Source organism: Carassius auratus, unplaced genomic scaffold (genome assembly GCF_003368295.1).
Source record: "Carassius auratus strain Wakin unplaced genomic scaffold, ASM336829v1 scaf_tig00216113, whole genome shotgun sequence".
Lineage (NCBI taxonomy): Eukaryota > Metazoa > Chordata > Actinopteri > Cypriniformes > Cyprinidae > Carassius > Carassius auratus.
The window spans coordinates 147,871-169,709 of record NW_020528415.1 but is presented as its reverse complement, the minus strand read 5'-3'; the positions used below and the strand labels follow the sequence as shown (position 1 = coordinate 169,709).

Here is a 21,839-nt window from a genome sequence, read left to right as displayed (position 1 = left end):
CCATTACATTTTTATATTTATGTAGCCTACACAATAACATTATTTTCACTGTAATCCATTTGTTTTTAATATTTGGCATATTTGTGTGATGCGGATCCATGTGTGTAATAAGCAAAGTCAACGCGCACTGTGTAGTGCTGGACAGGAAAATGCGCCGGACTGAAACTAGCAAACACACTTGCACTGCGCCGGGTGTATGATGGGGCCCTATAAGTCACTCAGTGACCTAGGACTGAAATACATTGCAGATATGTTCACTGAATATAAACCTAACAGACCACTCAGATCACTAGGATTGAGTCAGTTAGAAATACCAAGTGTTCACACAAAACAAGGGGAGTACCCCTTTAATTACTATGCCGCCCGCAGTTGGAATCAGTTTCCAGAAGAGATCAGATCTAGACTCAAAAATCATCTGTTTAGCTGTGCATTTACTGAATGGGAACAGTGCGGTGTCCGAACTGATTGCACTGTATTTTACATATTAACTGAATTTAATGTAAAATCATTTTCTATTTCTTTTTTCTTTGCAGTTTTAAATTCATTTTAAATGAGTCAATTTTTAAATCATTTTCAAAGTTTTAAAATGTCTTGTTTTATTTTTGTTCTTCATTATTATTTTACTTTATTTTATGTAAAGCACTTTGAATTATCAATGTGTACGAAATGTGCTATATAAATAAACTTGCCTTACCTTGAAAATCACTGTTTATTTTATTTATTATCTAATTATTTTTTTCACCAGTATCAGTGTAGATTAATTCAATTTTAAGATGAGAACAAAACATGACAAAATATATTAAATAACTTACAGAGCTCTTTTGCAGGTTTTGATGACTGCTGATAATCTAATGAGACACTCGTCTGATTTCTTGAATTTCTGAAGCTCAAACTCCTCCAGCTCCTCCTCTGATGTCAACAACACAAAGACCAAAGCAGACCACTGGGCAGGTGAAAGATTAGCAGATGAGAGACTTCCTTTGCGAAGGTGGGTCTGAATGTTTTTCACCAGAGTTTGGTCGTTCAGTTCATTCAGACAGTAGAACAGATTGATGGATCTCTCTGGAGACAGATTAGACTCTAATTTCTGCTTGATGTATTTAACTATTTCCTTTTTGCTCTTGTCATTGTCTTTTTCATGTGTCAAAAGACCCTGTAAGAGTCTCTGATTGGACTGGAGTGACAAACCAAGGAGGAATCGAAGAAAAAGATCCAGGTGTCCATTATCACTCTCTAGTGCCTTGTCCACTGCAGTCTTGAGCAAATCAATCATGGTTTCACTTTTGTTTTCCTGTTCTGTAGAGTCTTGATCAAACACACATTTCTTGTTGATGTCTAGAAACAGATGTGCATAAAGGGCTGCAATAAACTCTTGAATGCTCAAGTGAACGAAGCAGTACATGGTACCAAGAGTGATCCCTGTTTCCTCCTTAAAGATCTGGGTACACATGCCTGAGTACACTGATGCCTTATAGACGTCAATACCACAGGCTTCCAGATCTGTGTCATAGAAGATCACATTGTTTCTTTCCAGCTGATCAAATGCCAGTTTCCCCAGTGAAAAGATGGCATCTTTATCCCAGGAAACATCTGGTGTATGTTCTCCATCATACTTTCGTCTGCTCTGCTGGATCTGAAATCTGAGGAAGTGCGTGTACATTTGTGTCAGAGTCTTAGGAGTGTCTTCAGTATTTGACTTCTGCAGTGTTTTGGAGACATCATCATTCTGATTGTTTTTCACAACATTATTTATTTTCTTCTCTAAAATGTTCTGGAGAACGGTGGCTGAAATCCAGCAGAAGACTGGGATGTGGCACATGATAAAGAGACTCTTTGATTGTTTAACATGATCAATGATTTCTTTGGCCTGATTCTCAACCGTGAATCTTTTTCTGAAGTACTCCTCCTTTTGTGCATCATTGAATCCTCGTATCTCTGTCAGCCGGTCGATACAGTCAGGAGGAATCTTACTGGCAGCTGCTGGTCTGCTGGTGATCCAGATGAGAGCAGAAGGAAGCAGATTTCCCTTGATGAGGTTCGTCAGGAGAACATCCAGAGAGGTTGGTGATGAAACATCAGACCAGGTCTCATTATCCTTAAAGTTTACAGGAAGACGACATTCATCCAATCCATCAAGAATGAACAAGACTTTGAATTGATTTCTTCTTGTAAGGTTTAGTCCTTTTGTCTCTGGGAAAAACTGAGTTAATAGGTCCATCAAACTTAGTTTTTCTTGCTCCTTTAAGTTCATCTCTCTAAATGGAAGAGGAAATATGAAGCTGATATCTTGATTTTCTTTTCCTTCGGCCCAATCCAGAACAAACTTCTGCACAGAGACGGATTTTCCGATGCCAGCAACTCCTTTTGTCAGTACAGTTCTGATCTGCTTGTCTTGTTCAGGTGCTTCAAACAAATGTTTGCACTCAACCTGTATCTCCTGTGATTCATGACGTCTGGAAGCAACTTCAATCTGTCTCACCTCATGTTCAGTATTGACCTGTTCACTACAACCCTGAGTGATATAGAGATCTGTGTAGATGTTCTTCAGAAGTGTAGAGTCTCCTTGCTTTGCAATTCCTTCAAACACACATTGATACTTCTTCTTTAGGCTACACTTTAGCTGATGAATGAAGAACAGCTCATCTAAACAGAAACAAAAACACAGATGTTGTTTAATCTTATTTTCTCTCTACATTTATAATTAACAGTCTGACAGTTGATTACTAGTCTCTTACTTTCTAGAGTATCAGCAGCTTCATCTTGCTTCATCTCTCTCAGGAAGTAGAGCGTGAGATCAAGAGCTGCTTCTTTCATACTGCATCTGTTCTCATTAAAGTCCTTCACAAAGTATTGCATGTCCTCTTTTTGTAATATTTTCTTAAAATTTTCCAGTTCTTTCTTTAGAAATGTGATTATTTTGCTCTCAAGATCCTACAAAGACAGACAAGAATGAATGACAGAAAAAAATCGTCATCTATATTCGGTAAAAATTATGTATTCAGTAATAAAAAATATTCATCATAAATCAAGTTGAGACAAACATTAATAAGCTGTAAATATGAATAAAAATAGTTTCCCATTCTAATTTTATAGGTTCTTAAAAAGAAAAAGTAGATATAAAAGTTCGGTCACACTCTTATTCAATAACATTTGTTTATTATAATTATTAAATATTCTTGAAAATGTGTTTTATTACCTGGAAGATCTGCAGGAGACTGTCTGTAAAATTATTGTGTTTCCTGTGAGACTGTAAATCTGGATCTAATGTTTCATACTGAAACCTGATAGTAAATAAAATAAATCAAAAGGAGAAAAAAATGACCAAAATATCTTGTGAACATTTTAGCAAAGAGAAAAACAATAAATAAGTGATACATTTATGGACTATAAGTTTTATGATAATTATTCACTGATACACTTTCTGACACAGTCTATGTTTAAGGAAAAATAGGAAACAGATCAAATACCGTTTGGTTCCTGATGTTGTTTCTTCACTGAAGTTTGGTGGTTCTATCTTAGACTGGTCACTCTTCACAGACACAGAGCTGGACACATGTGAGTCTGATCTTACACTAATGACACAAAGAACAAAACACTTTACTACAGGAGCTCCTTCAGTCTCATTTAAAGAGCTTCACTGTTGAGGATGGTCATGAAGCACAGTATAGACATGCATTTGTTCATCTATGACTATGGAGAGATGGAAAGACATATTCATGTTTGGCTGCATGATCTATTTGTCATGGTTAGTTTATACCTCCTTGTGTCTGCTTGTGTGATTGTGTTACTGGAAAGAAGCTCCAGACTGATTATTGGTCTTGTTCAGTGCTTTTTGCTTTCATAATATCTCATCTTAAACATAACTTAACCCTTTAATGACATCTCTACTGCACAGTAGACCTTAATTTGATAAGGAAAAAATCTGTCGAAAGCAGGAGATGAGAGCGCAATCTTCCCACAGCTCTACTGCCTATCTTCTGTGTCTGCTTTTGCCATGGGGTGTGGAGATTTACAGTTTTCATGTGACAGCAGCAGTTTACTAACTTCAGTCAGCCACACAAAAGGAAGAATGCAAAGATAAAGAGCTAACACATGGGATTCATTGATGTAGGTCATTATTCTCTCCCTTTTATGACATTATGTCTCGTAAGGGGTGAAATATTGAGGCCCATTCATCCAGTTTGGATGCATTTCATTCTAATTGGTCAAGGACCCTAATTAATTGTATGACTAGTAGCTCATGATTCCATTTTTATACTGAAATTCAGACAAGTAATGAATTTACATTTTTATATGAAATCACCTATTGCAGTTAGCCACTGAATACTATGGGCCTTAAAAAATGTGTTATTTTCTTCGAGTTATACCTTTTTTTATTATATAAATGTAATATTTTCTTCATTGTCTTTATTTTTATTTATTTATTTTCATTTAACTAACACACCTCTAAGAATAAAAATATTGCATGTTCAATAAGTAAATAAATAAACAAACAAACAATCATGGGTGTAACCTACAAATGATAACTATTTAAATAATCATATATTTTAAAAAGAATAATTAATTTCATTGTGAGGAGTGGGGCAGAGCCGAGAGACGTGGGAACAGGATCGAGGCCGGTGGATTGAATGGGAAATGAGCGACACCTGCTCGACCCACCGGTCTCGAGTCCCATGGAGGAGATGGAAGGATATAAAACTGGAGCGACGACAGTGAAGGATGAGAGAGGACTAGGCCTGGATTTTTAGTTGTGTCTGGGTTTTATTTGTGCGGGTCAGTCGTCCGTGAGGGGCTGATGTGCTGTTTTGTCTTTATTTTATTATTAAAGCTTTCATTTTGATTGTCTGCCGGTTCCCGCCTCCTTCTTCCCGATGATTATGTGTGAGGATTTGGGTTGTTTCTCTCTCTCTCCTCTCTCACACTCCAGTGCACGCACACTTGCTTGCGCTCTGTCATCGCCTGTTGATCATCGCAATCAGTGCTTTTGCCGCTTTGCGCTCACACCTGTGTCTTGTCTTGTCTAATTACTCGGTCTATTTCTGGCGTTTGTTCTCTCTGTCCTGGGTCGGATTATTGTGTGAGCTATGCCTTCGTATGCTTGTGTAGCAGCGTTCGCCTTAGTGTGCCCTGTCTCCTGTTCCCATCCGGGAAGTGGTTCATCTAGAGTTTCTCTCCGCTCAAGTAGCTCTACTCCTGTGCAAAGTCCTGAGAGCAAGTATTTTTGTTCGGCGCTGCCCCTCCCGGCAGAGGCTCTTCTGTCAAGTTTTTAGGAGAGTGTTTTTTGTTCCATTTCTATGCCTACTACCTTCAGCTGTTTTTTGTTAAATAATAAAGGACTGTGACTTTAGCTATCTTTGCGTTTGGATCTTCTGTCTCTGCACCTGACATTATGAAGTTTGTATTGTTACATTGATGAATAAAGGACTTTTGTCAGGGTTAATCCATTTGACCTAATCAATATGTGCCTATTCATAAAATAAGTGATATTTTACATCAAAGTATAATATGCAAATATGTTTTATGTGAATTTATATAACTATGTGTACCTTCACTGCAGTACTTCTTGTATATTAAAACTGCTTACATAAGGGACAGTTCACCCAAAAATAGAAATTGTGTCATCTTCAAGTTGCAAACTTATGAGTTTCTTTCTTCTGTTAAGCACAAAAGATGATATTTTGCAGAATGTTGGTAACCACATTTTCTTTCAGGTATACCCTTTTTATTATATAACTGTAATATTTTCTTAATTCTATTTATTTGTATTTATTTATTTTTTTATCTTATTGATAAACAGTACCCTGTTGGGTGAGTATAATGGCTGCTCTTTGTTCTGCACTGATCTGTTGAAAACAATTATTTTGTGTTAGATGCCAAATGCTCTCCTCCTATTCAAATTTGACATTGAAGGGGTGAACAGAACATATTTGCCCACTGGCAACTATAGTTGCTGCACATTGTAATACAATTTTCAAGAAAATAAACTAAAAACTGAGGAAAATAAATGCAGAACATGTTCACATAGGAAACTATTAAAATGACTATATGCATGAAACCATTCATAAAAATTTGTGCACAATATATATATGTATATGTTCACAATTACACATTTTGGTTTTTTTTTTAACTAACATGCTCTAATTAGCACATACAGACTCGATGATGGTGAGATCAGATCTCCGTGTGGAGCACCGGATGTTTTGCATTCAAAAATATTCATCACATCATATCGCATTATTTTTAAAATAATAGCAAAATTAATGTTTTGAAAATGTAAGCTTATATTTTATACTGACACACTACAGCAAAAAGTATAAATAACAGTCCGAACACCATTCTTTGGGGTGAAAATATTAACATGCCTAAGACTTTTGCACAGTTGTGTATATAAACCTGCTGAAATTATTTGAAATTACTTGTATCCTACCTGATCGAAACATCTTATATGAGATAAATAGTATATAAACAATATATATAAGTCTGGAAATGTGGATCTAAGGTTTTATTCTGAAGCCTGCTACTGAATAAAAAAAACAGAGAGCCGTGGGAACGGGGCGAGGCCGGTGGAGTGATTGGAGATGAGCGACACCTGCTCGACCCACCGGTCTCGAGTTCCACGGAGGAGATGGAGGGATATAAAACAGGAGCAACGACAGTGACGGATGAGAGAGGACCAGGCCTGGGTTTTAGTTGTGTTTGGTTTTTATTTGTGCGCGGCAGTTGTCTGTGAGGGGCTGTCGTGCTGTTTTGTCTTTATTTGATTATTAAAGTTTCATTTTGATTGTCCGCTGGTTCCCGCCTCCTTCTTCCCACGAAAGAACCCCGTTACAGAAACACATCACATACCGTTTGGTTCGTGGTGTTGTTTCTTCACTGAAGTTTGGCCCTGCACCCTTTGACCGGTCACTCTTCACAGACACAGAGCTGGACACATGTGAGTCTGAATGTTTCCTTTTTTGACTAAAACAGAAGAAATGTCAGTTCTACACAGTTCTGTAAGCAATATTTCAATTAAATGGACCATATACACTATTTTAAAAGTTCATCACTTTGTTTATTGGTTTTAACAATAACATTAACAAAGCTGAACTTTTCACAGAGATAAGCTTTTATTTTGCAACTCTCTTACCTTTCAGATAAAATCTCATAAAGTTATACTTTTTCTTTTTCACTGTAACAACTTTATGTTCTGAAGTGTCAACATAAAATACAGTGTATTTCGGTGTGGTTTATTGTATTCTATGTACAGTTATTCAGGTGTGTTTTATTGTATTTTATGTACAGTGTATTTAGCTGTGGTTTATTGTATTTTATGTACAGTGTATTTAGGTGTGTATATCTGATGTTGTAAACAGGAAGCTAGGAGAAAATGCACTGCAGCTTCATAAAGCGTGCTGTACACAAGCTAACCTTTGGGTCGTACGGCTCAGGAACAGAGTTATTAATAAATCTTAAACACTGAATCCAAACAAAGAGGGTTTGCTTTCTCATCCAAACACACAGCGTCTCCACAACATGACGACAACACTACAACTCACTGAAGACTCGTCTTCTCTTTGTGTAAACCTTTGAACAGCATTACGCTAATATTTCACATTGTGATGCAGACATTTGTGAAATTAATATCTGGACTTCAGTCAAGGCATTTTAAACATTTCTGGATCAGTGTTCTCTGTTAGATATAATAAATCACTTTACAGGAGACTGTGTCCTTTGTAACTTGAAGATCTTACACAAACAGATACATTTTTATTTTTTTTTCACTAAAAATCTTTTATCTGCACTGTTGGTCACTTCATTGATATGCACTATATCTCTCATTTGCCTTGCGCTGCTTTAACTTTATTTTTAATTTTATTATATGACTTTTTTTTACATTCCCTTATTGTATAGTTGTATTTACATTTTATATTTGATATAGATTTTTAGGCTTTAATTAGGGATGCACCGGTTGACCGGCCATAAATCGGAACCGGCCGGTTTTTGCTTAAAATACGCGATCGGCAATTGGCCGGTTTTTGGTCTTTTCTCTGCCGATTTTTCCGGAAGTGCACTCGCATGCACAGACTACACTGTAATCATTCGCAATTACAACTTGCATACACGTTTGAAAAGACAGAAATAAACGTAAATTCTGCATTAGGATGATTATTTTTAGTTTACCTTAAAATGACATAGAATTAATTTGATTTAAAAATCACCTGCTGTAGCACACTGAAAAAAAGTGTTCCATTCATCCAATTAAAACATTTTAAGGTAATGATTCACATCTGTATATTTTTTACTTGAGACAATAAGTTATTTATTTTTCATTGGCTCAAGTAAAAAAAAATATATAGATGTAGATATATAGATATATAGATATATAGATATATAAATATATAGATATATATATTTAATTGGATGAATGAAACACTTTGCATCGTGAAAGTGACATGACATTCAGCCAAGTATGGTGACCCATACTCAGAATTTGTGCTCTGCATTTAACCCATCCGAAGTGCACACACACTGTGAACACACACCCGGAGCAGTGGGCAGCCATTCATGCTGTGGCGCCCGGGGAGCAGTTGGGGGTTCAGTGCCTTGCTCAAGGGCACCTAAGTCGTGGTATTGAGGGTGGAGAGAGAACTGTACATGCACTCCCCCCACTTACAATTCCTGCCGGCCCGGGACTTGAACTCACAACCCTTCGATTGGGAGTCTGACTCTCTAACCATTAGGCCACAACTTCCCTTACCTTTGATTTATTTGCACCAACATTATTTGATTTTAACATTTTGGAAAATGTATTTATATAGCATACTTTTATTTAGTCTCACTGGTAAAGACCTTTTTTTTTATTTAAAACCAAATTTAAAAACGAAAATACTGAGTGCTGATTAAGAAACATCTTATTGAATGTGTGTTGATTGTGGTGTTTGGATTGTAGAATGCAGTTATTGTCTTTTATTTCACATGGTTACAGTTAATCTTTATTTAAGGCCAGTTCTATGTAGTTTCAACCCAATTCAAAAACAAAAGCTAAATGCTGATGTCTGTACCATCTATGTTTGTATTGATTGTAGGCTACTTACTGTGCAGTTACTGCTGTTAATTTCAGATGGTTACAGTTATTGTTTTCAATAGCCAAAAGCAAGTTTGGCCTATTAAATACTAAATATATTGTTTTTGCACACTTTACTTCTTTCTTGTTTGTTGCTTAAAAGAAAGAAAAAATCGGAATCGGCCAGTTTGCTTGTAAAAAAAATCGGTATTGGAATCGGCCATGAAAAATCATGATGGGTGCATCCCTAGCTTTAATGTTAATGTTATCTGTATGCACCGGGGTCTGAGAGTAACGCAATTTCGATTCTCTGTATGTATGTACTGTAAATGTGGAAATTCACAATAAAGCAGACTTGACTTGACTTGATTACACATTAAAGAAAGATTAAAACAATAAAAAGCATAATATAACCCTTTAAATTAAGTTTTTTTTTGACAATCAATGTATAACCTAAAAACCAAAATCACTGATGTAGAATAATTTATTTAATTATCTACATACCCAGTGCTGAAGAGTGACTGTAAAATTACTGTAAATGATGATTCTTATTTTCAATTCTGAGATATTTATCATCTATTGGGCTATGTTTTATATATCAATGTAAATTTTTATTAGGAAGTTATGAAGCGCTGAAGCTCAGCAAATCATTTGTTAAATATACAACACAGTTTGTTAAGGTTTAGATTTTTTCAGCAATCATCTGAAACTGCAGCAGTGTTTAAAATGATTGTCTGAAAACAGACTCAGTCTTACCTCTGTTTGTGTGAGAGACTCATCTTTCCTCTCTTCTCTGACAGACTGCAGATGAACTGTCATTGATCAGCACTGGCTTGAGACAACAATCTGCTGTTCAGTGTGACCTGGAGATGATGAGGTTAATGAGATCAAGAAATATGTTCAGTTAGCAGCAACAGCAACAAAAAACACTATATAAAATAAAGTGAGCTACAAATTAATGCATTGCCAAGTAGAATAACCAGATCGTCTTAATGAGAAATGGCTGGTTTAAAAACACTTTCGAATTTGCGTCACAAAAACAACAGCATAAAACAGAAGCAGAAATACAGAGAAACACCTTTAACCGCTTTTTGAAAACTTACTTGCAGTCTTGTCCACTAATAAGATAATTTCAGTATCTTAAATGCTAATTTTTTCTGTGCTTTAAGCTTGAAAATGAAAAATGTTATCTAGGGCATGGCATGAATCAAATCCAACGAGCAACACTTTCTCCTTCTATCCGCGTGTTTTCTGCAGTTACTTTCATTTTCTTCTTCTTCGTTGGTTTTACTGGAGGGTCTCAAGCGAGCTGAACAGTTACTGCCACCTGCTGTACTGGATATTTCACCTAATACATTTAAACCAGGCGGCAAGGAAGTCGACTGGAAGTTGAAGTCTGCCGCGAGCTGCCATTCTTGTAGCAGAACTTCACTTGCGTTAGCATCCCATTGACTTTGCATTCATTTTGGCGTCACTTTGACAGCGAATAACTTTACATCTGAGGTGTTTAAAGACTCCGTTTGTCCATTATTTATTTCTAAAGATACAAGACATGTTACATTATGGACCAATAGAAACAGTTTTTGTAAAAATAGGCTAACGATTGCGTCATAACCACTCGACTCTGTCGCACAGTAGAGAAATTACCGTACAGACAGGAGGAGAAGCTCACAGGCAATTAACTTAATATGGCGTACTGGCGTTACATTTTAAAATACTATACAAAATAATTAATCAGAATACTTACTCCTGCTCACTCACACCAAAGAACTCCCCGCTCAAGCTCGCCGTCTCTGCAAGATTAACGATGGCAGTTTGCAAGCACAGCTACTAGAAGATTTACATCTGTCAGACAGGTTGCTGACGTCCTCAAGCTTCGTTTGAGTCTGCGCGTCAGAAACGGAAGTGCTAAAAATTGTTAAAAATGGGCTTCACTTGTCTCAGTTGAGTTCCAATGGGGTCGCTGTGTCCATTTCTTTTACTGTCTATGATTTAAACATTGCATTATTATTTTCACTGTTCCTGGACTGTTATCTATAATATTCACTGCAAATGTCACACATGCAGAGATTTGTATTTATTTCTTACTTCGAGTTATTTCTATTCAAGTTGTAGTATTAATACTTGTTCTACAGTTTCTGCTTCTTTATGTTTATAGGCTCAATGTCCAACTGGTTTTTGATTCCATCATTACTTTGTCCAGCTCAGGGATGACAAGCATTGTGTATTAAAGAGAATCATTCCACATTAAAGACAATAAAGTAGTGTTCCTAAACAGTAAAAAATGTTGGGTTGCTCTTTTTTTTTTTTTACCCCAACGTTGGGTTATTTTTAGTGACAACTCAACTGATAAATATGGTTCCCGCTTACCTCTGATAAAATTTTAAATGGTCCAGTCAGTGACTCAGCTGACATCAGCGGCAGCTGCATGATAATGAAAGGTAAGTAGCTGTTAATATAATTTATCTGACCGGTGAATAAACCTGCGAGTAGCATCTGCCTCCAAAACCAGAGGCTACATTCTCAGGACCGCAATCCTAGGACCGCATTTCTAGGACCCTGAGTTTTTAGTGACAGCGCCACCTACCAAATTAGAGGACCAGCGAAGCTGGATGACAATCAAATTCTTATTTGTTCAACATTAAAACAACTGTGATGCATTTAATTGTAGAGTTAACGTAGCCGAATTGTTCGTGATTTGCTAAATAGCAGCTCTAAGGGATATGTGTCGGGTCCCCGCTATAATTACAGCAACATTCACAAATGCCTACTGAACAAGCGGGAACCCAGTGTGCCTGTAGCTTTCTCTATTTCAGTTTTATCACGTGATAGAAAGTCTAAGGCCATCTCAAGCCGAAGGGCAAACTCATCTAATCTGTGGCCTATTATGCATCAAACTAAAATTGATGTAAGATACAAAGCACAGCCATCAAGTTAGCATCTTTAAACATTCGCTCACTAAAAAATAAATCATTTCTAATCAATGACTTTATAACCACAAACAATCTGGATTTTATGTTTCTTAATGAAACATGGCTAGAAGACAGCTGCAATGCAACAGTCCTCAATGAAGCAGAGGCTCCTAACCTCACTTACATGAGTGTTTGCAGGACTGTTAGGAGAGGTGGGGGTGTAGCTGCTCTATTTAAAGATGTCTATCAATGCAAGCAAGTGTCATTTGGTCAGTACTTGTCTTTCGAATATCTAGGGATTGTGCTGAAAGGTGCTCCACACATTCTGTTTATTATTATTTACAGGCCTCCAAAATACTCTCCAGCCTTTGTTGAAGAGGTCACAGAAATGTTATCAATGATTTCCTCAGAGTTTGACTGTTTTGCTATTGCAGGGGATTTTAATATTCACATAGATAATTCAGAAAACAAAACTACAAAAGAAATGATAACGGTTCTAAACACTTTTGACTTGACTTAGCATGTGCATGGACCCACACACAAAGGTGGACACACTCTGGATCTAATCATCAGTACGGGTCTAAACATTTCATCCATTGTTATTAAAGACATAGCACTATCTGATCACTTCTGTATTTTCTTTGATATATTGATCTCTGCTACAACTGAATCTAGATCGGTCTCTGTCAGAAGGAGATGCATTAACGAGAACACAAGTGTACTATTTATGGAGGCAATATCTTTAACACCAAGCATTTCTGCAGACTCTGTTGATATTCTCCTTGATTCCTTCAACTCAAAAGTTAAGAAAGTTATTGATGATATTGCTCCAATAATAGTCAGTAAGAAAACAGACAGACGGAAATCAGTTTGGAGAAGATCAACAGCAGTTCAGACTATGAAAAGACAATGCAGAAAAGCAGAGCGGATGTGGAGGAAGACTAAACTTGAAATTCACGATAGCATCTATAAAGATACAGCCTTCATGCTTTTAATGTGAAACTAGCCACAGCTAGACAGAATTTCTTCTCAAACCTTATAAACAGTAACTTAAATAACACTCATACTCTTTTTTGCCATTGTTGAGAGACTGACAAACCCCCCCAAGTCAGATTCTCAGTGAAATGCTATCAGACAGCAAATGCAATGAGTTTGCATCCTTCTTTTCTGAGAAGATCATCAATATCAGGAAGGCGATTAGCACATCCTCAAGTAATGCAGAGGTCAGACAGATTAGGCCACAATATCAAAAAGATACTATGTTGATTTTTAAAGCAATTGACAGCAAAATTCTGGAAGACATAGTGCAGCACCTAAAATCGTCAACCTGCTATCTTGACACATTTCCCACATCTTTTTTCAAAAGTGTGCTTAACTGCCTAGAAGCAGAACTTTTAGAAGTGGTGAACGCCTCACTACTTTCTGGGACATTTCCAAACTCCTTAAAAACTGCAGTTGTTAAGCCCCTCCTGAAAAAGAGCAATCTTGATAACACAATTTTGAGCAATTTTAGACCAATATCTAATCTTCCTTTTATAGGTAAAATTATAGAAAAGGTAGTTTTTAATCAGCTGAACAAATACTTAAACTCAAATGGATACCTGGACAATTTTCAATCTGGTTTTCGACCACATCACAGCACAGAGACAGCACTCATTAAGATAATAAATGATATTCGCTTAAATTGTGACTCTGGCAAAATATCGGTGCTGGTATTGCTAGATCTCAGTGCTGCGTTTGACACTGTCAATCATAACATACTACTAGAAAGACTGGAAAACTGGGTCAGGCTTTCTGGGATGGTACTCAAATGGTTCAGATCATACTTAGAAGGGAGAGGCTATTATGTGAGTCTAGGAGAGCATAAGTCTAAGTGGACGTCCATGACATGCGGAGTCCCACAAGGGTCAATTCTTGCACCACTCTTGTTTAGCCATATGCTCCCACTAAGTCAAATAATGAGAAAGAACCAAATTGCCTATCACAGCTATGCTGATGATACCCAGATTTACCTAGCCTTATCTCCAAATGACTACAAACCAACTGACTCCCTCTGCCAATGCATTGATGAAATTAATAGTTGGATGTGCCAGAACTTTCTTCAGTTAAACAAGGAAAAAACTGAAGTCATTGCATTTGGAAACAAAGATGAAGTGTTCAAGGTGAATGCATACCTTAACTCTAGGGGTCAAACAACCAAAATTCAAGTCAGGAATCTTGGTGTGATTCTGGAGACAGACCTTAGTTTCAGTAGTCATGTCAAAGCAGTAACTAAATCAGCATACTATCATTTAAAAAAACATTGCAAGAATTAGATGTTTCGTTTCCAGCCAAGACTTGGAGAAACTTGTTCATGCCTTTATCACCAGCAGGGTGGACTATTGTAATGGGCTCCTCACCGGACTTCCCAAAAAGACCATTAGACAGCTGCAGCTCATCCAGAACGCTGCTGCCAGGATTCTGACTAGAACCAGAAAATCTGAGCATATCACACCAGTCCTCAGGTCCTTACACTGGTTTCCAGTTACATTTAGGATTGATTTTAAAGTACTTTTACTCATATATAAGTCACTAAATGACCTAGGACCGAAATATATTTCAGATATGCTCACTAAATATAAACCTAACAGACCACTCAGATCATTAGGATCGAGTCAGTTAGAAATACCAAGGGTTCACACAAAACAAGGGGAGTCCTCCTTTAGTTACTATGCCGCCCGCAGTTGGAATCAGCTTCCAGAAGAGATCAGATGTGCTAAAACACTAGTCACATTTAAATCTAGACTTAAAACTCATCTGTTTAGCTGTGCATTTATTGAATGAGCACTGTGCAATGTCCAAACTGATTGCACTATATTTTCACTGTTTTTTTTAAATTTATTTTATTTTATGTAAAATCATTTTCTAACTGTTTTAAATTCATTTTAAATAAGTAATTTTTTTATAATTTTAAAAGTTTTAAAATTGCTTGTTTTATTCTTGTTATTATTTTTCTTCATGATTATTTTACATTATTTTATGTAAAGCACTTTGAATAACCATTGTGTACGAAATGTGCTATATAAATAAACTTGCCTTGCCTATTCAGTAATTAAAAATATTCATCAAAAATCAAGTTGAGACAAGAATTACTTTGTTGTAAATATGAATAAAAATAGGCTTAAAAATAGGTTCTTAAAAATAACATTTTGAAATAAAGGTTCTATCACACTCTTATTCAATAACATATTTGTTTATTATAATGTTACGTCCTCTGGACTTAATTGTTTATTATCTGTCTTTGTTGTGGTGATGTTTGTTGTGAAGTTTCCCTCCTTTCTCTCTCTATCTCTTTTCCTCTACGCAGTGTTAATTGGATGCAGCTGCAGGTGATTATGTGGAGGATGGAGCATGCTTAAAAGCTGAGGAGAACGGCACTGAGGGAGGCGCGTCGGTCATTCGACATGTGGGTTGTCGGTTGACGTGGTTCGGCGTTGTGAGCTCGCTGTGTATGTGCGTTGCAGAGCTCCACGGTATTGGCCACTGCCGTTCTGCCTGCCGTCTCCTGCCCCAGACATTCATCGCAGTGGTTGTCCTGATGGTAGCTGTTGGGTGGTTGCCGTTCGAGTGAGAGTTCTTTGTTCTTATGTTTGCTTTAATGTAATCTTTTGTTTGTTTTGGAAGCCGTAGGGAGGAGGTTGCCATTTGCTTTATGATCCCTTGTTTTCTCCTGTTTTTGGACAGCTAGGGAGTAAAGATGTAGGGAGACTGATGTATTTTGTTTTGGGTTTTGGTTTTGTTAGGTAAGTTAATGTTTAATCATGTCTTAGTTAGTTCCTCTTTTGTTTGTTATTTTGGCCATAACCCCTCCTGAAGATTTACGCTTCCGGTTATGTTACTTTGTGAATTAAAAGCTTTCTCTCTTAAGTATACTCTCGCTCCATTGTGTTTGTGTCAGCTGGGACAGGAGAGGGGCGGGCATAGTCTAAATTCTTTATTTTAACTTTGTCCGGAATCCCCGACCCTAGACTGGGGGGAGGACGTGACAATAATTATTAAATATTCTTGAAAATGCGTTTTATTACCTGGAAGATCTGCAGGAGACTGTCTGTAAAATTCTTGGTTCCTGTGAGACTGTTAATCTGGATCTAATGTTTCATACTGAAACCTGATAGTAAATAAAATAAATCAAAATACTGCGTTTTTAGGAAAAATATATATATGACCAAAGTATATTTTAAACATTTTAGCAAAGAGAAAAACAATAGAGTGATAAATGTATGGACTAAACGTTTTATGATAATTATTCACTGACACACTTTCTGACTCAGTCTATGTTTAAACAAAAATAGGAAACAGATCAAATACTGTTTGGTTCCTGATGTTGTTTCTTCACTGAAGTTTAGTGGTTCTATCTTAGACTGGTCACTCTTCACAGACACAGAGCTGGACACATGTGAGTCTGATCTTACACTAATGACACAAAGAACAAAACACTTTACTACAGGAGCTCCTTCAGTCTCATTTAAAGAGCTTCACTGTTGAGGATGGTCATGAAGCACAGTATAGACATGCATTTGTTCATCTATGACTATGGTTAGATGGAAAGACATATTCATGTTTGGCTGCATGATCTATTTGTCATGGTTAGTTTATACCTCCTTGTGTCTGCTTGTGTGATTGTGTTACTGGAAAGACTGAGTTCAATAAAGAGGAAATCAGTGGTTTATTGTTTCATTTCATTCATTTCTATCACAAGCATCTTAGTGGAGTAATAAGCCAACACAACATTATAATGCCAAAGATAATAAATACCTTTTGATAGATGTTTTTTTCTCACTGAAGTTCGGCATGTCATCATCTTTTGACCGGTCACTCTTCACAGACACATGTGAGTCTGATCTTACACTAATGACACAAAGAGAGAAGAGAAACTTTTCTACAGGAGGTTCATCTGTGTTTTATATTGACACACATTCTCTCTAGTCCTTCACAGAAACATCTGCAGAGTTTTAAAGTTAGCAGTCATTCTTACTTACAGACTCACATTCGTTTAACAATTTCTGTAAAGTACTTAAAATGTGAGACTAAATATATTATTACATATAATTGACTGATCTAATTAAAAGAGATTTTATTTTTCATTTTATTTTTGACTAAAATAGAAAGCAGAAATGTCAGTGCTACACAGTTCTGACACTATTTTAAAAGTTTATCACTTTGTTTATTGGGTGTAATAACAGTATGTTGTTGTAAAAATTACTGTATCCTTTTGACCCCGAGTCTGAGCTGAATGTTTCACAGACGCAAGCTTTTATTTTGCAACTCTCTAACCTTTCAGATACAAACTTATTTATAAAGTTATAACCAGTGGTGGACGAAGTACACAAATCAAGTACTTGAGTAAAAGTACAGATACATATAAAGTACTCCTTTTTCAATTTTACTCAAGTGAAAGTACAAAAGTACTCGATTTTTTATGTACTTAAGTAAAAAAGTACTGAAAGATAGATGTTTGCAATTTTATATAGGCTACTTAATTTAATTTTATATTAGCACATAGCCTATTTTTTATAATCCTACTGCTCAAAACACCTGGGATTTTGTCCAAAATAACCACTATGGAGTCAAGATATATTTTTGTTGTTGATATTGACTACACTGATGAGAGTTATGTTCACTGTGAAGTTTACACTGTGATGTACCTGAGAGAAAACAGAGATGACCATCTGATCTTCACCAGTAAGAACAAAGTATTTTAAAGTTTGTTGTTTTACAGAACATCACAGTTATATATGACATGATAATAAGGCCTGAAGTTAGGAAGAACATTTTAAAGAAAATATAATTATATTTTCATAATGATTTTTTCCTTCTCAAATCTTGTCTGTGGTGTAAAAACACCCCTGGCCAAACGGGGTGCATCTCTTCCCCTCTTTGATAATTACTGTAGTTACCATGTTCTGAACATCACATCCTTACTTTTCTACCCAGATGTTATATATATATATATAGGTTGTTGAATAAAAATATTTAGACATTATTTATAAAAAAAATTACCTCAACTTAGCACCAGCAAGCTTGTTAGCTAGACAGTTAGCATCAGCTAACAATATTTACTTCAGTACGGTTATGAATAAACATTGATGTGTGTCTACTCGTCTAGTTAATCCAAACAATATACACAACGTTACTGTTAATAAACAATATAAAAACCGACGTCACATAGGACATGGTAGCATTTTAATAAAACTGTTAACATTATGGCAGCGGGGAATTTGAACGTGCATGAGTTATTGTATTTAATCTGTGTTATTTTAAGGTTTTTTTTTTTTTCTTTACCTAAAATTGATGTGTTTGCATGGTCTGCACTTGAGCATTTCAGTGGGCTTAAATAGATCACTCTTTACAGCGGATTTAGTTCCCAAACAACTGACAGTTTTGACCTAAATATGATTTTCAGTTACAATAATTAATCCAAAATTTCGACATTAATAACTTACTTTAGCAACATCAGACGCACGCGCACTCACAAGATCTCCCGGTTCTTGCTTCTGGAGACTCGCACTAAACGGTTCATTTGAATCAGTGAGTGGTCGACTCCAGAACAGCTGCAATCGGATCATTCTAATTCGTAAACGAATCGTTTGGTGCGATTTGCGATCCGATTTAAAAGTTTATTAAAGACTCAGTTCGTTCATGATGAATCAGACACTGCTTCTGCGTGTCGGAGCATGTGATATATTATAGGGAGTAACGATATGTTTTATGAAATGTATTGAAGTTAAAAGTACGATTTTATGCTTTGGAATGTAGTGAAGTAAAAGTAAAAGTTACTCAAAATAAAACTACTCCAGTAAAGTACAGATACTTGAAAAGGTTACTTAAGTACAGTAACGAAGTAAAGCTACTCCGTTACTGTCCACCACTGGTTATAACTTTTCTTCACTGTAACAAATGTTCTGAAGTGTCAACATAAAATACAGTGTATTTAGGTGTGGTTTATTGTATTTTATGTACAGTTATTCAGGTGTGTATTATCTGATGTTGTACACAGGAAGCTGGGAGAAAATGCACTGCAGCTTCATAAAGCATGCTGTACACAAGATAACCTTTGGGTTGTACGGCTCAGGAACAGAGTTATTAATAAATCTTAAACACTGAATCCAAACAAAGAGGGTTTGCTAACCTTTGAACAGCATTAAGCTAATATTTCACACATTTGTGAAGCTAATATCTGGACTTCAGTCAAGGCATTTTAATCATTTCTGGATCAGTGTTCTCTGTTAGAATAAATCAGTTTACAGGAGACGGTGACCTTTGTAACTTTGAAGATCTCACACAAACAGATACATTACACACTAAAGAAAAGTGAAAACATTCAAAAGTATCATATAAACCTTTAAAATAAGTGTGCAATAATTTTTCAATGTCTGACAATCAATGTATGACCTATAAACCAAAATCACTGATGTGGAATAATTTAATTAAGTGCATATCCAGTGCTGAAGAGTGACTGTAAAATGACTGTAAATGATGATTTGGATTTTCTGTTCTGAGATATTTATAATATATTGGCTATTTTATTTTAAATACAAATGTTATTTTTAATTAGGAAGTTACAAAGCTCTGAAGTTCTGCAAATAATTTGTAAATATAACAAAGTTTGTTAAGGTTTTGTTTTTTCCAGCAAACCTCTGAAAGTACACCAGTGTTTAAAATGATTCTCTGAAAACAGACTCAGTCTTACCTCTGTTTCTGTGAGAGACTCATCTTTCCTCTCTTCTCTGACAGACTGCAGATGAACAGCTCAACACTGAGATCTTTGTGTCTCTGAAGACGATCAGATGCTCATCATGACCTGGACATGACAATGAGATCAAGATCATGAGAGTTCATAATTCATGCTCTGCACACACAGGAGTGAACACACACAGGAGTGAACACACACCCGGAGCAGTGGGCAGCCATTTATGCTGCGGTGCCCGGGGAGCAGTTGGGGGTTCAGTGCCTTGCTCAAGATTTCGAGATTCGAACCAACAACCCTTCGATTGAGAGTCCAACTCTTTAACCATTAGGCCACGACTTCCCCCCCAAAGGGAAGCAATCAATATACAAATAAAATATTCTACAAATATACTGCCATGTAATAATCTCTTCAGATCACCCACAATACACGTCTTCATTTCCATACACAGCACTATCGGAGAATTAAGAAGTTTAAAAGAAGATTAATTTTGCTTGTGGGCGCAAGATCGTGCAGATCGGGGGCGCAAGATGGCGACCGGTGAGGAGGTAGTTTTGAGATGCTGAGGAAAAAGTTTGTTCCTTCACCTCATATCGTTCTTTTTGTTTAATAAATTGACCAATTCGACATCTAAATGTAAGATTTTATTATTTACATGACAATTAACACAAAGAGTTGCTGTAAATTGCTTTTGAACGCTGTAATTAACCCGGAGAGGCTGCACTGAATGGCGGAAAAACGAGTGAGGGTGAGTAACGTTAAAGTTAAAAAGAAAAACCTAACAAAGTCGCTGACAATGATGAAGGATAAAGATGATGAAATGCAAGTTTGCAGCACTGACATTCAAACAGAGCACGCATATGTAGTGCAAGGCATCACAATTTATTTACCGGATTCAACGCCCAACACCCCTGATCCGAAGAAAAGTAAAAATGAACCGTCTCTGTCTGAAATTCAATAAAACATCATGCGTTGCATAAATGAAAGTCAACGGATTAGAAGAGCTCTTAAGAGCAAATACGGTCAGCATTGAAGCTTTGAAGAAAACGACGGAATTCCTTTTCAATGAAGTAAAGGATGTTAAAGATGAGGTGAAAATTTTGAAAAAGGACACGAAGGCGATGCATGAGGTCAGTGATACGCATAGTAAGAAAATGTCGGAGCTCGATTCCAGGCTTAACGAAGTAGAATGGTACAAAAGAAGATGGAATTTGAGATTGTACGGTCTGACTGAGCAGACCGGTGAAGACGTAAAGGCACAAGTGGTGGATATCTGTTGTGCAATTCTTCCAGATCTACCCACCAAAATACAACAAGATGTAGACATAGTACACCGGCTCGGAAGAAAATTTTATGGAAATGCCACGAGAGGGAGAACCGTCATCATCCAGTTCGTGTCCAGATCCGTACGAGATATGCTTTGGAAAGCGGCGAAAACCAGCACCTACCTGAGGTCCAAGGATCTACAGTTTGGAGAAGATTTAACTACTATGGACAAAGCTATACGCAGACAACTATGGCCAAAAGTGGAGGCTGCTCGGCAGGTAGGAAAGAACGCTTACTTCGTCGGCGTACGAGCCTTCGTTGATGGAAAGGAAATTTCTCCCTAAGGTTTTGTATATGATTTATGCGCATAATTCTTGATAAAGAACTACATATGGACACAATTCAGCACGTGTTAGTATACGGTTACAAGTGCAGTCATCATCTGGATGGAATTTTGTGACATTTACAACAGAATATTTATTTCACGGTCAGAATGGATCATTGTTAACTGAAATACTACAATATATTGCACTTGCACTGCATAGTTTTCGAAAGGTTTTGATTTAGTTTAAGTAATATTAAGGTCAATTTGGGTTGTGAGTTCTACTTTTGAGGTGTAGGAACATGTTTTGTTTCATATTTGTTAAATCTTAAGTTGCTTAAATAGCAAACTGGTATCTTTGTCAGTTTTATCTTTAAATGTCAGGGGAATTCGAGATTTGCTGAAAAGGAAAGCAGTTTTTTTGTTTTGCAGGAAATTTAAATGTGATTTTTATTTTATTCAAGAAACACCCGCGTCTTTGTCAGATCATAATTTTTGGAAGAGCCAATGGGGGGATGATTTATGGATGTCATATGGGAGTAATCGATCAGCTGGTGTTGCAGTATT

At 36.5% G+C, this 21,839-nt stretch overlaps 1 protein-coding gene across 2 annotated transcripts; it reads right to left on the bottom strand.

The window, feature by feature from the left end:
* Positions 1–808: 808 nt before the first annotated feature.
* LOC113097133 (protein NLRC3-like) lies at positions 809–19,725 on the bottom strand. 2 transcript variants are annotated; one of them, XM_026262333.1, is made up of 5 exons: positions 19,688–19,719; positions 6,847–6,960; positions 3,197–3,281; positions 2,736–2,931; positions 809–2,643 (listed from the first exon to the last, which is right to left on the bottom strand). In XM_026262333.1, the coding sequence occupies exons 1-5, from the start codon at positions 19,708–19,710 to the stop codon at positions 809–811; spliced, it is 2,253 nt and encodes a 750-aa protein (XP_026118118.1). In that variant the 5' UTR covers positions 19,711–19,719. The 2 variants fall into 2 exon arrangements, 1 of the variants encoding a protein (XP_026118118.1); XR_003288776.1 differs by lacking the exons at positions 809–2,643; positions 2,736–2,931; positions 3,197–3,281; positions 6,847–6,960 and adding exons at positions 16,370–16,410; positions 16,753–16,845 and having other exon boundaries at positions 19,688–19,725.
* Positions 19,726–21,839: the final 2,114 nt, after the last annotated feature.

What these genes read in the sequence shown, in the direction of transcription:
- LOC113097133 (XM_026262333.1), bottom strand. Translation starts at nt 19,710, where the DNA reads ATGAGTCTCTCACAGAAACAGAG. An exon ending in AGTCTCTCACAGAAACAGAG is followed by an intron (nt 6,961 to 19,687) that starts GTAAGACTGAGT and finishes CTTCTGTTTTAG; the next exon opens with TCAAAAAAGGAAACATTCAG. An exon ending in ACAACACCACGAACCAAACG is followed by an intron (nt 3,282 to 6,846) that starts GTATGTGATGTG and finishes ATTTACTATCAG; the next exon opens with GTTTCAGTATGAAACATTAG.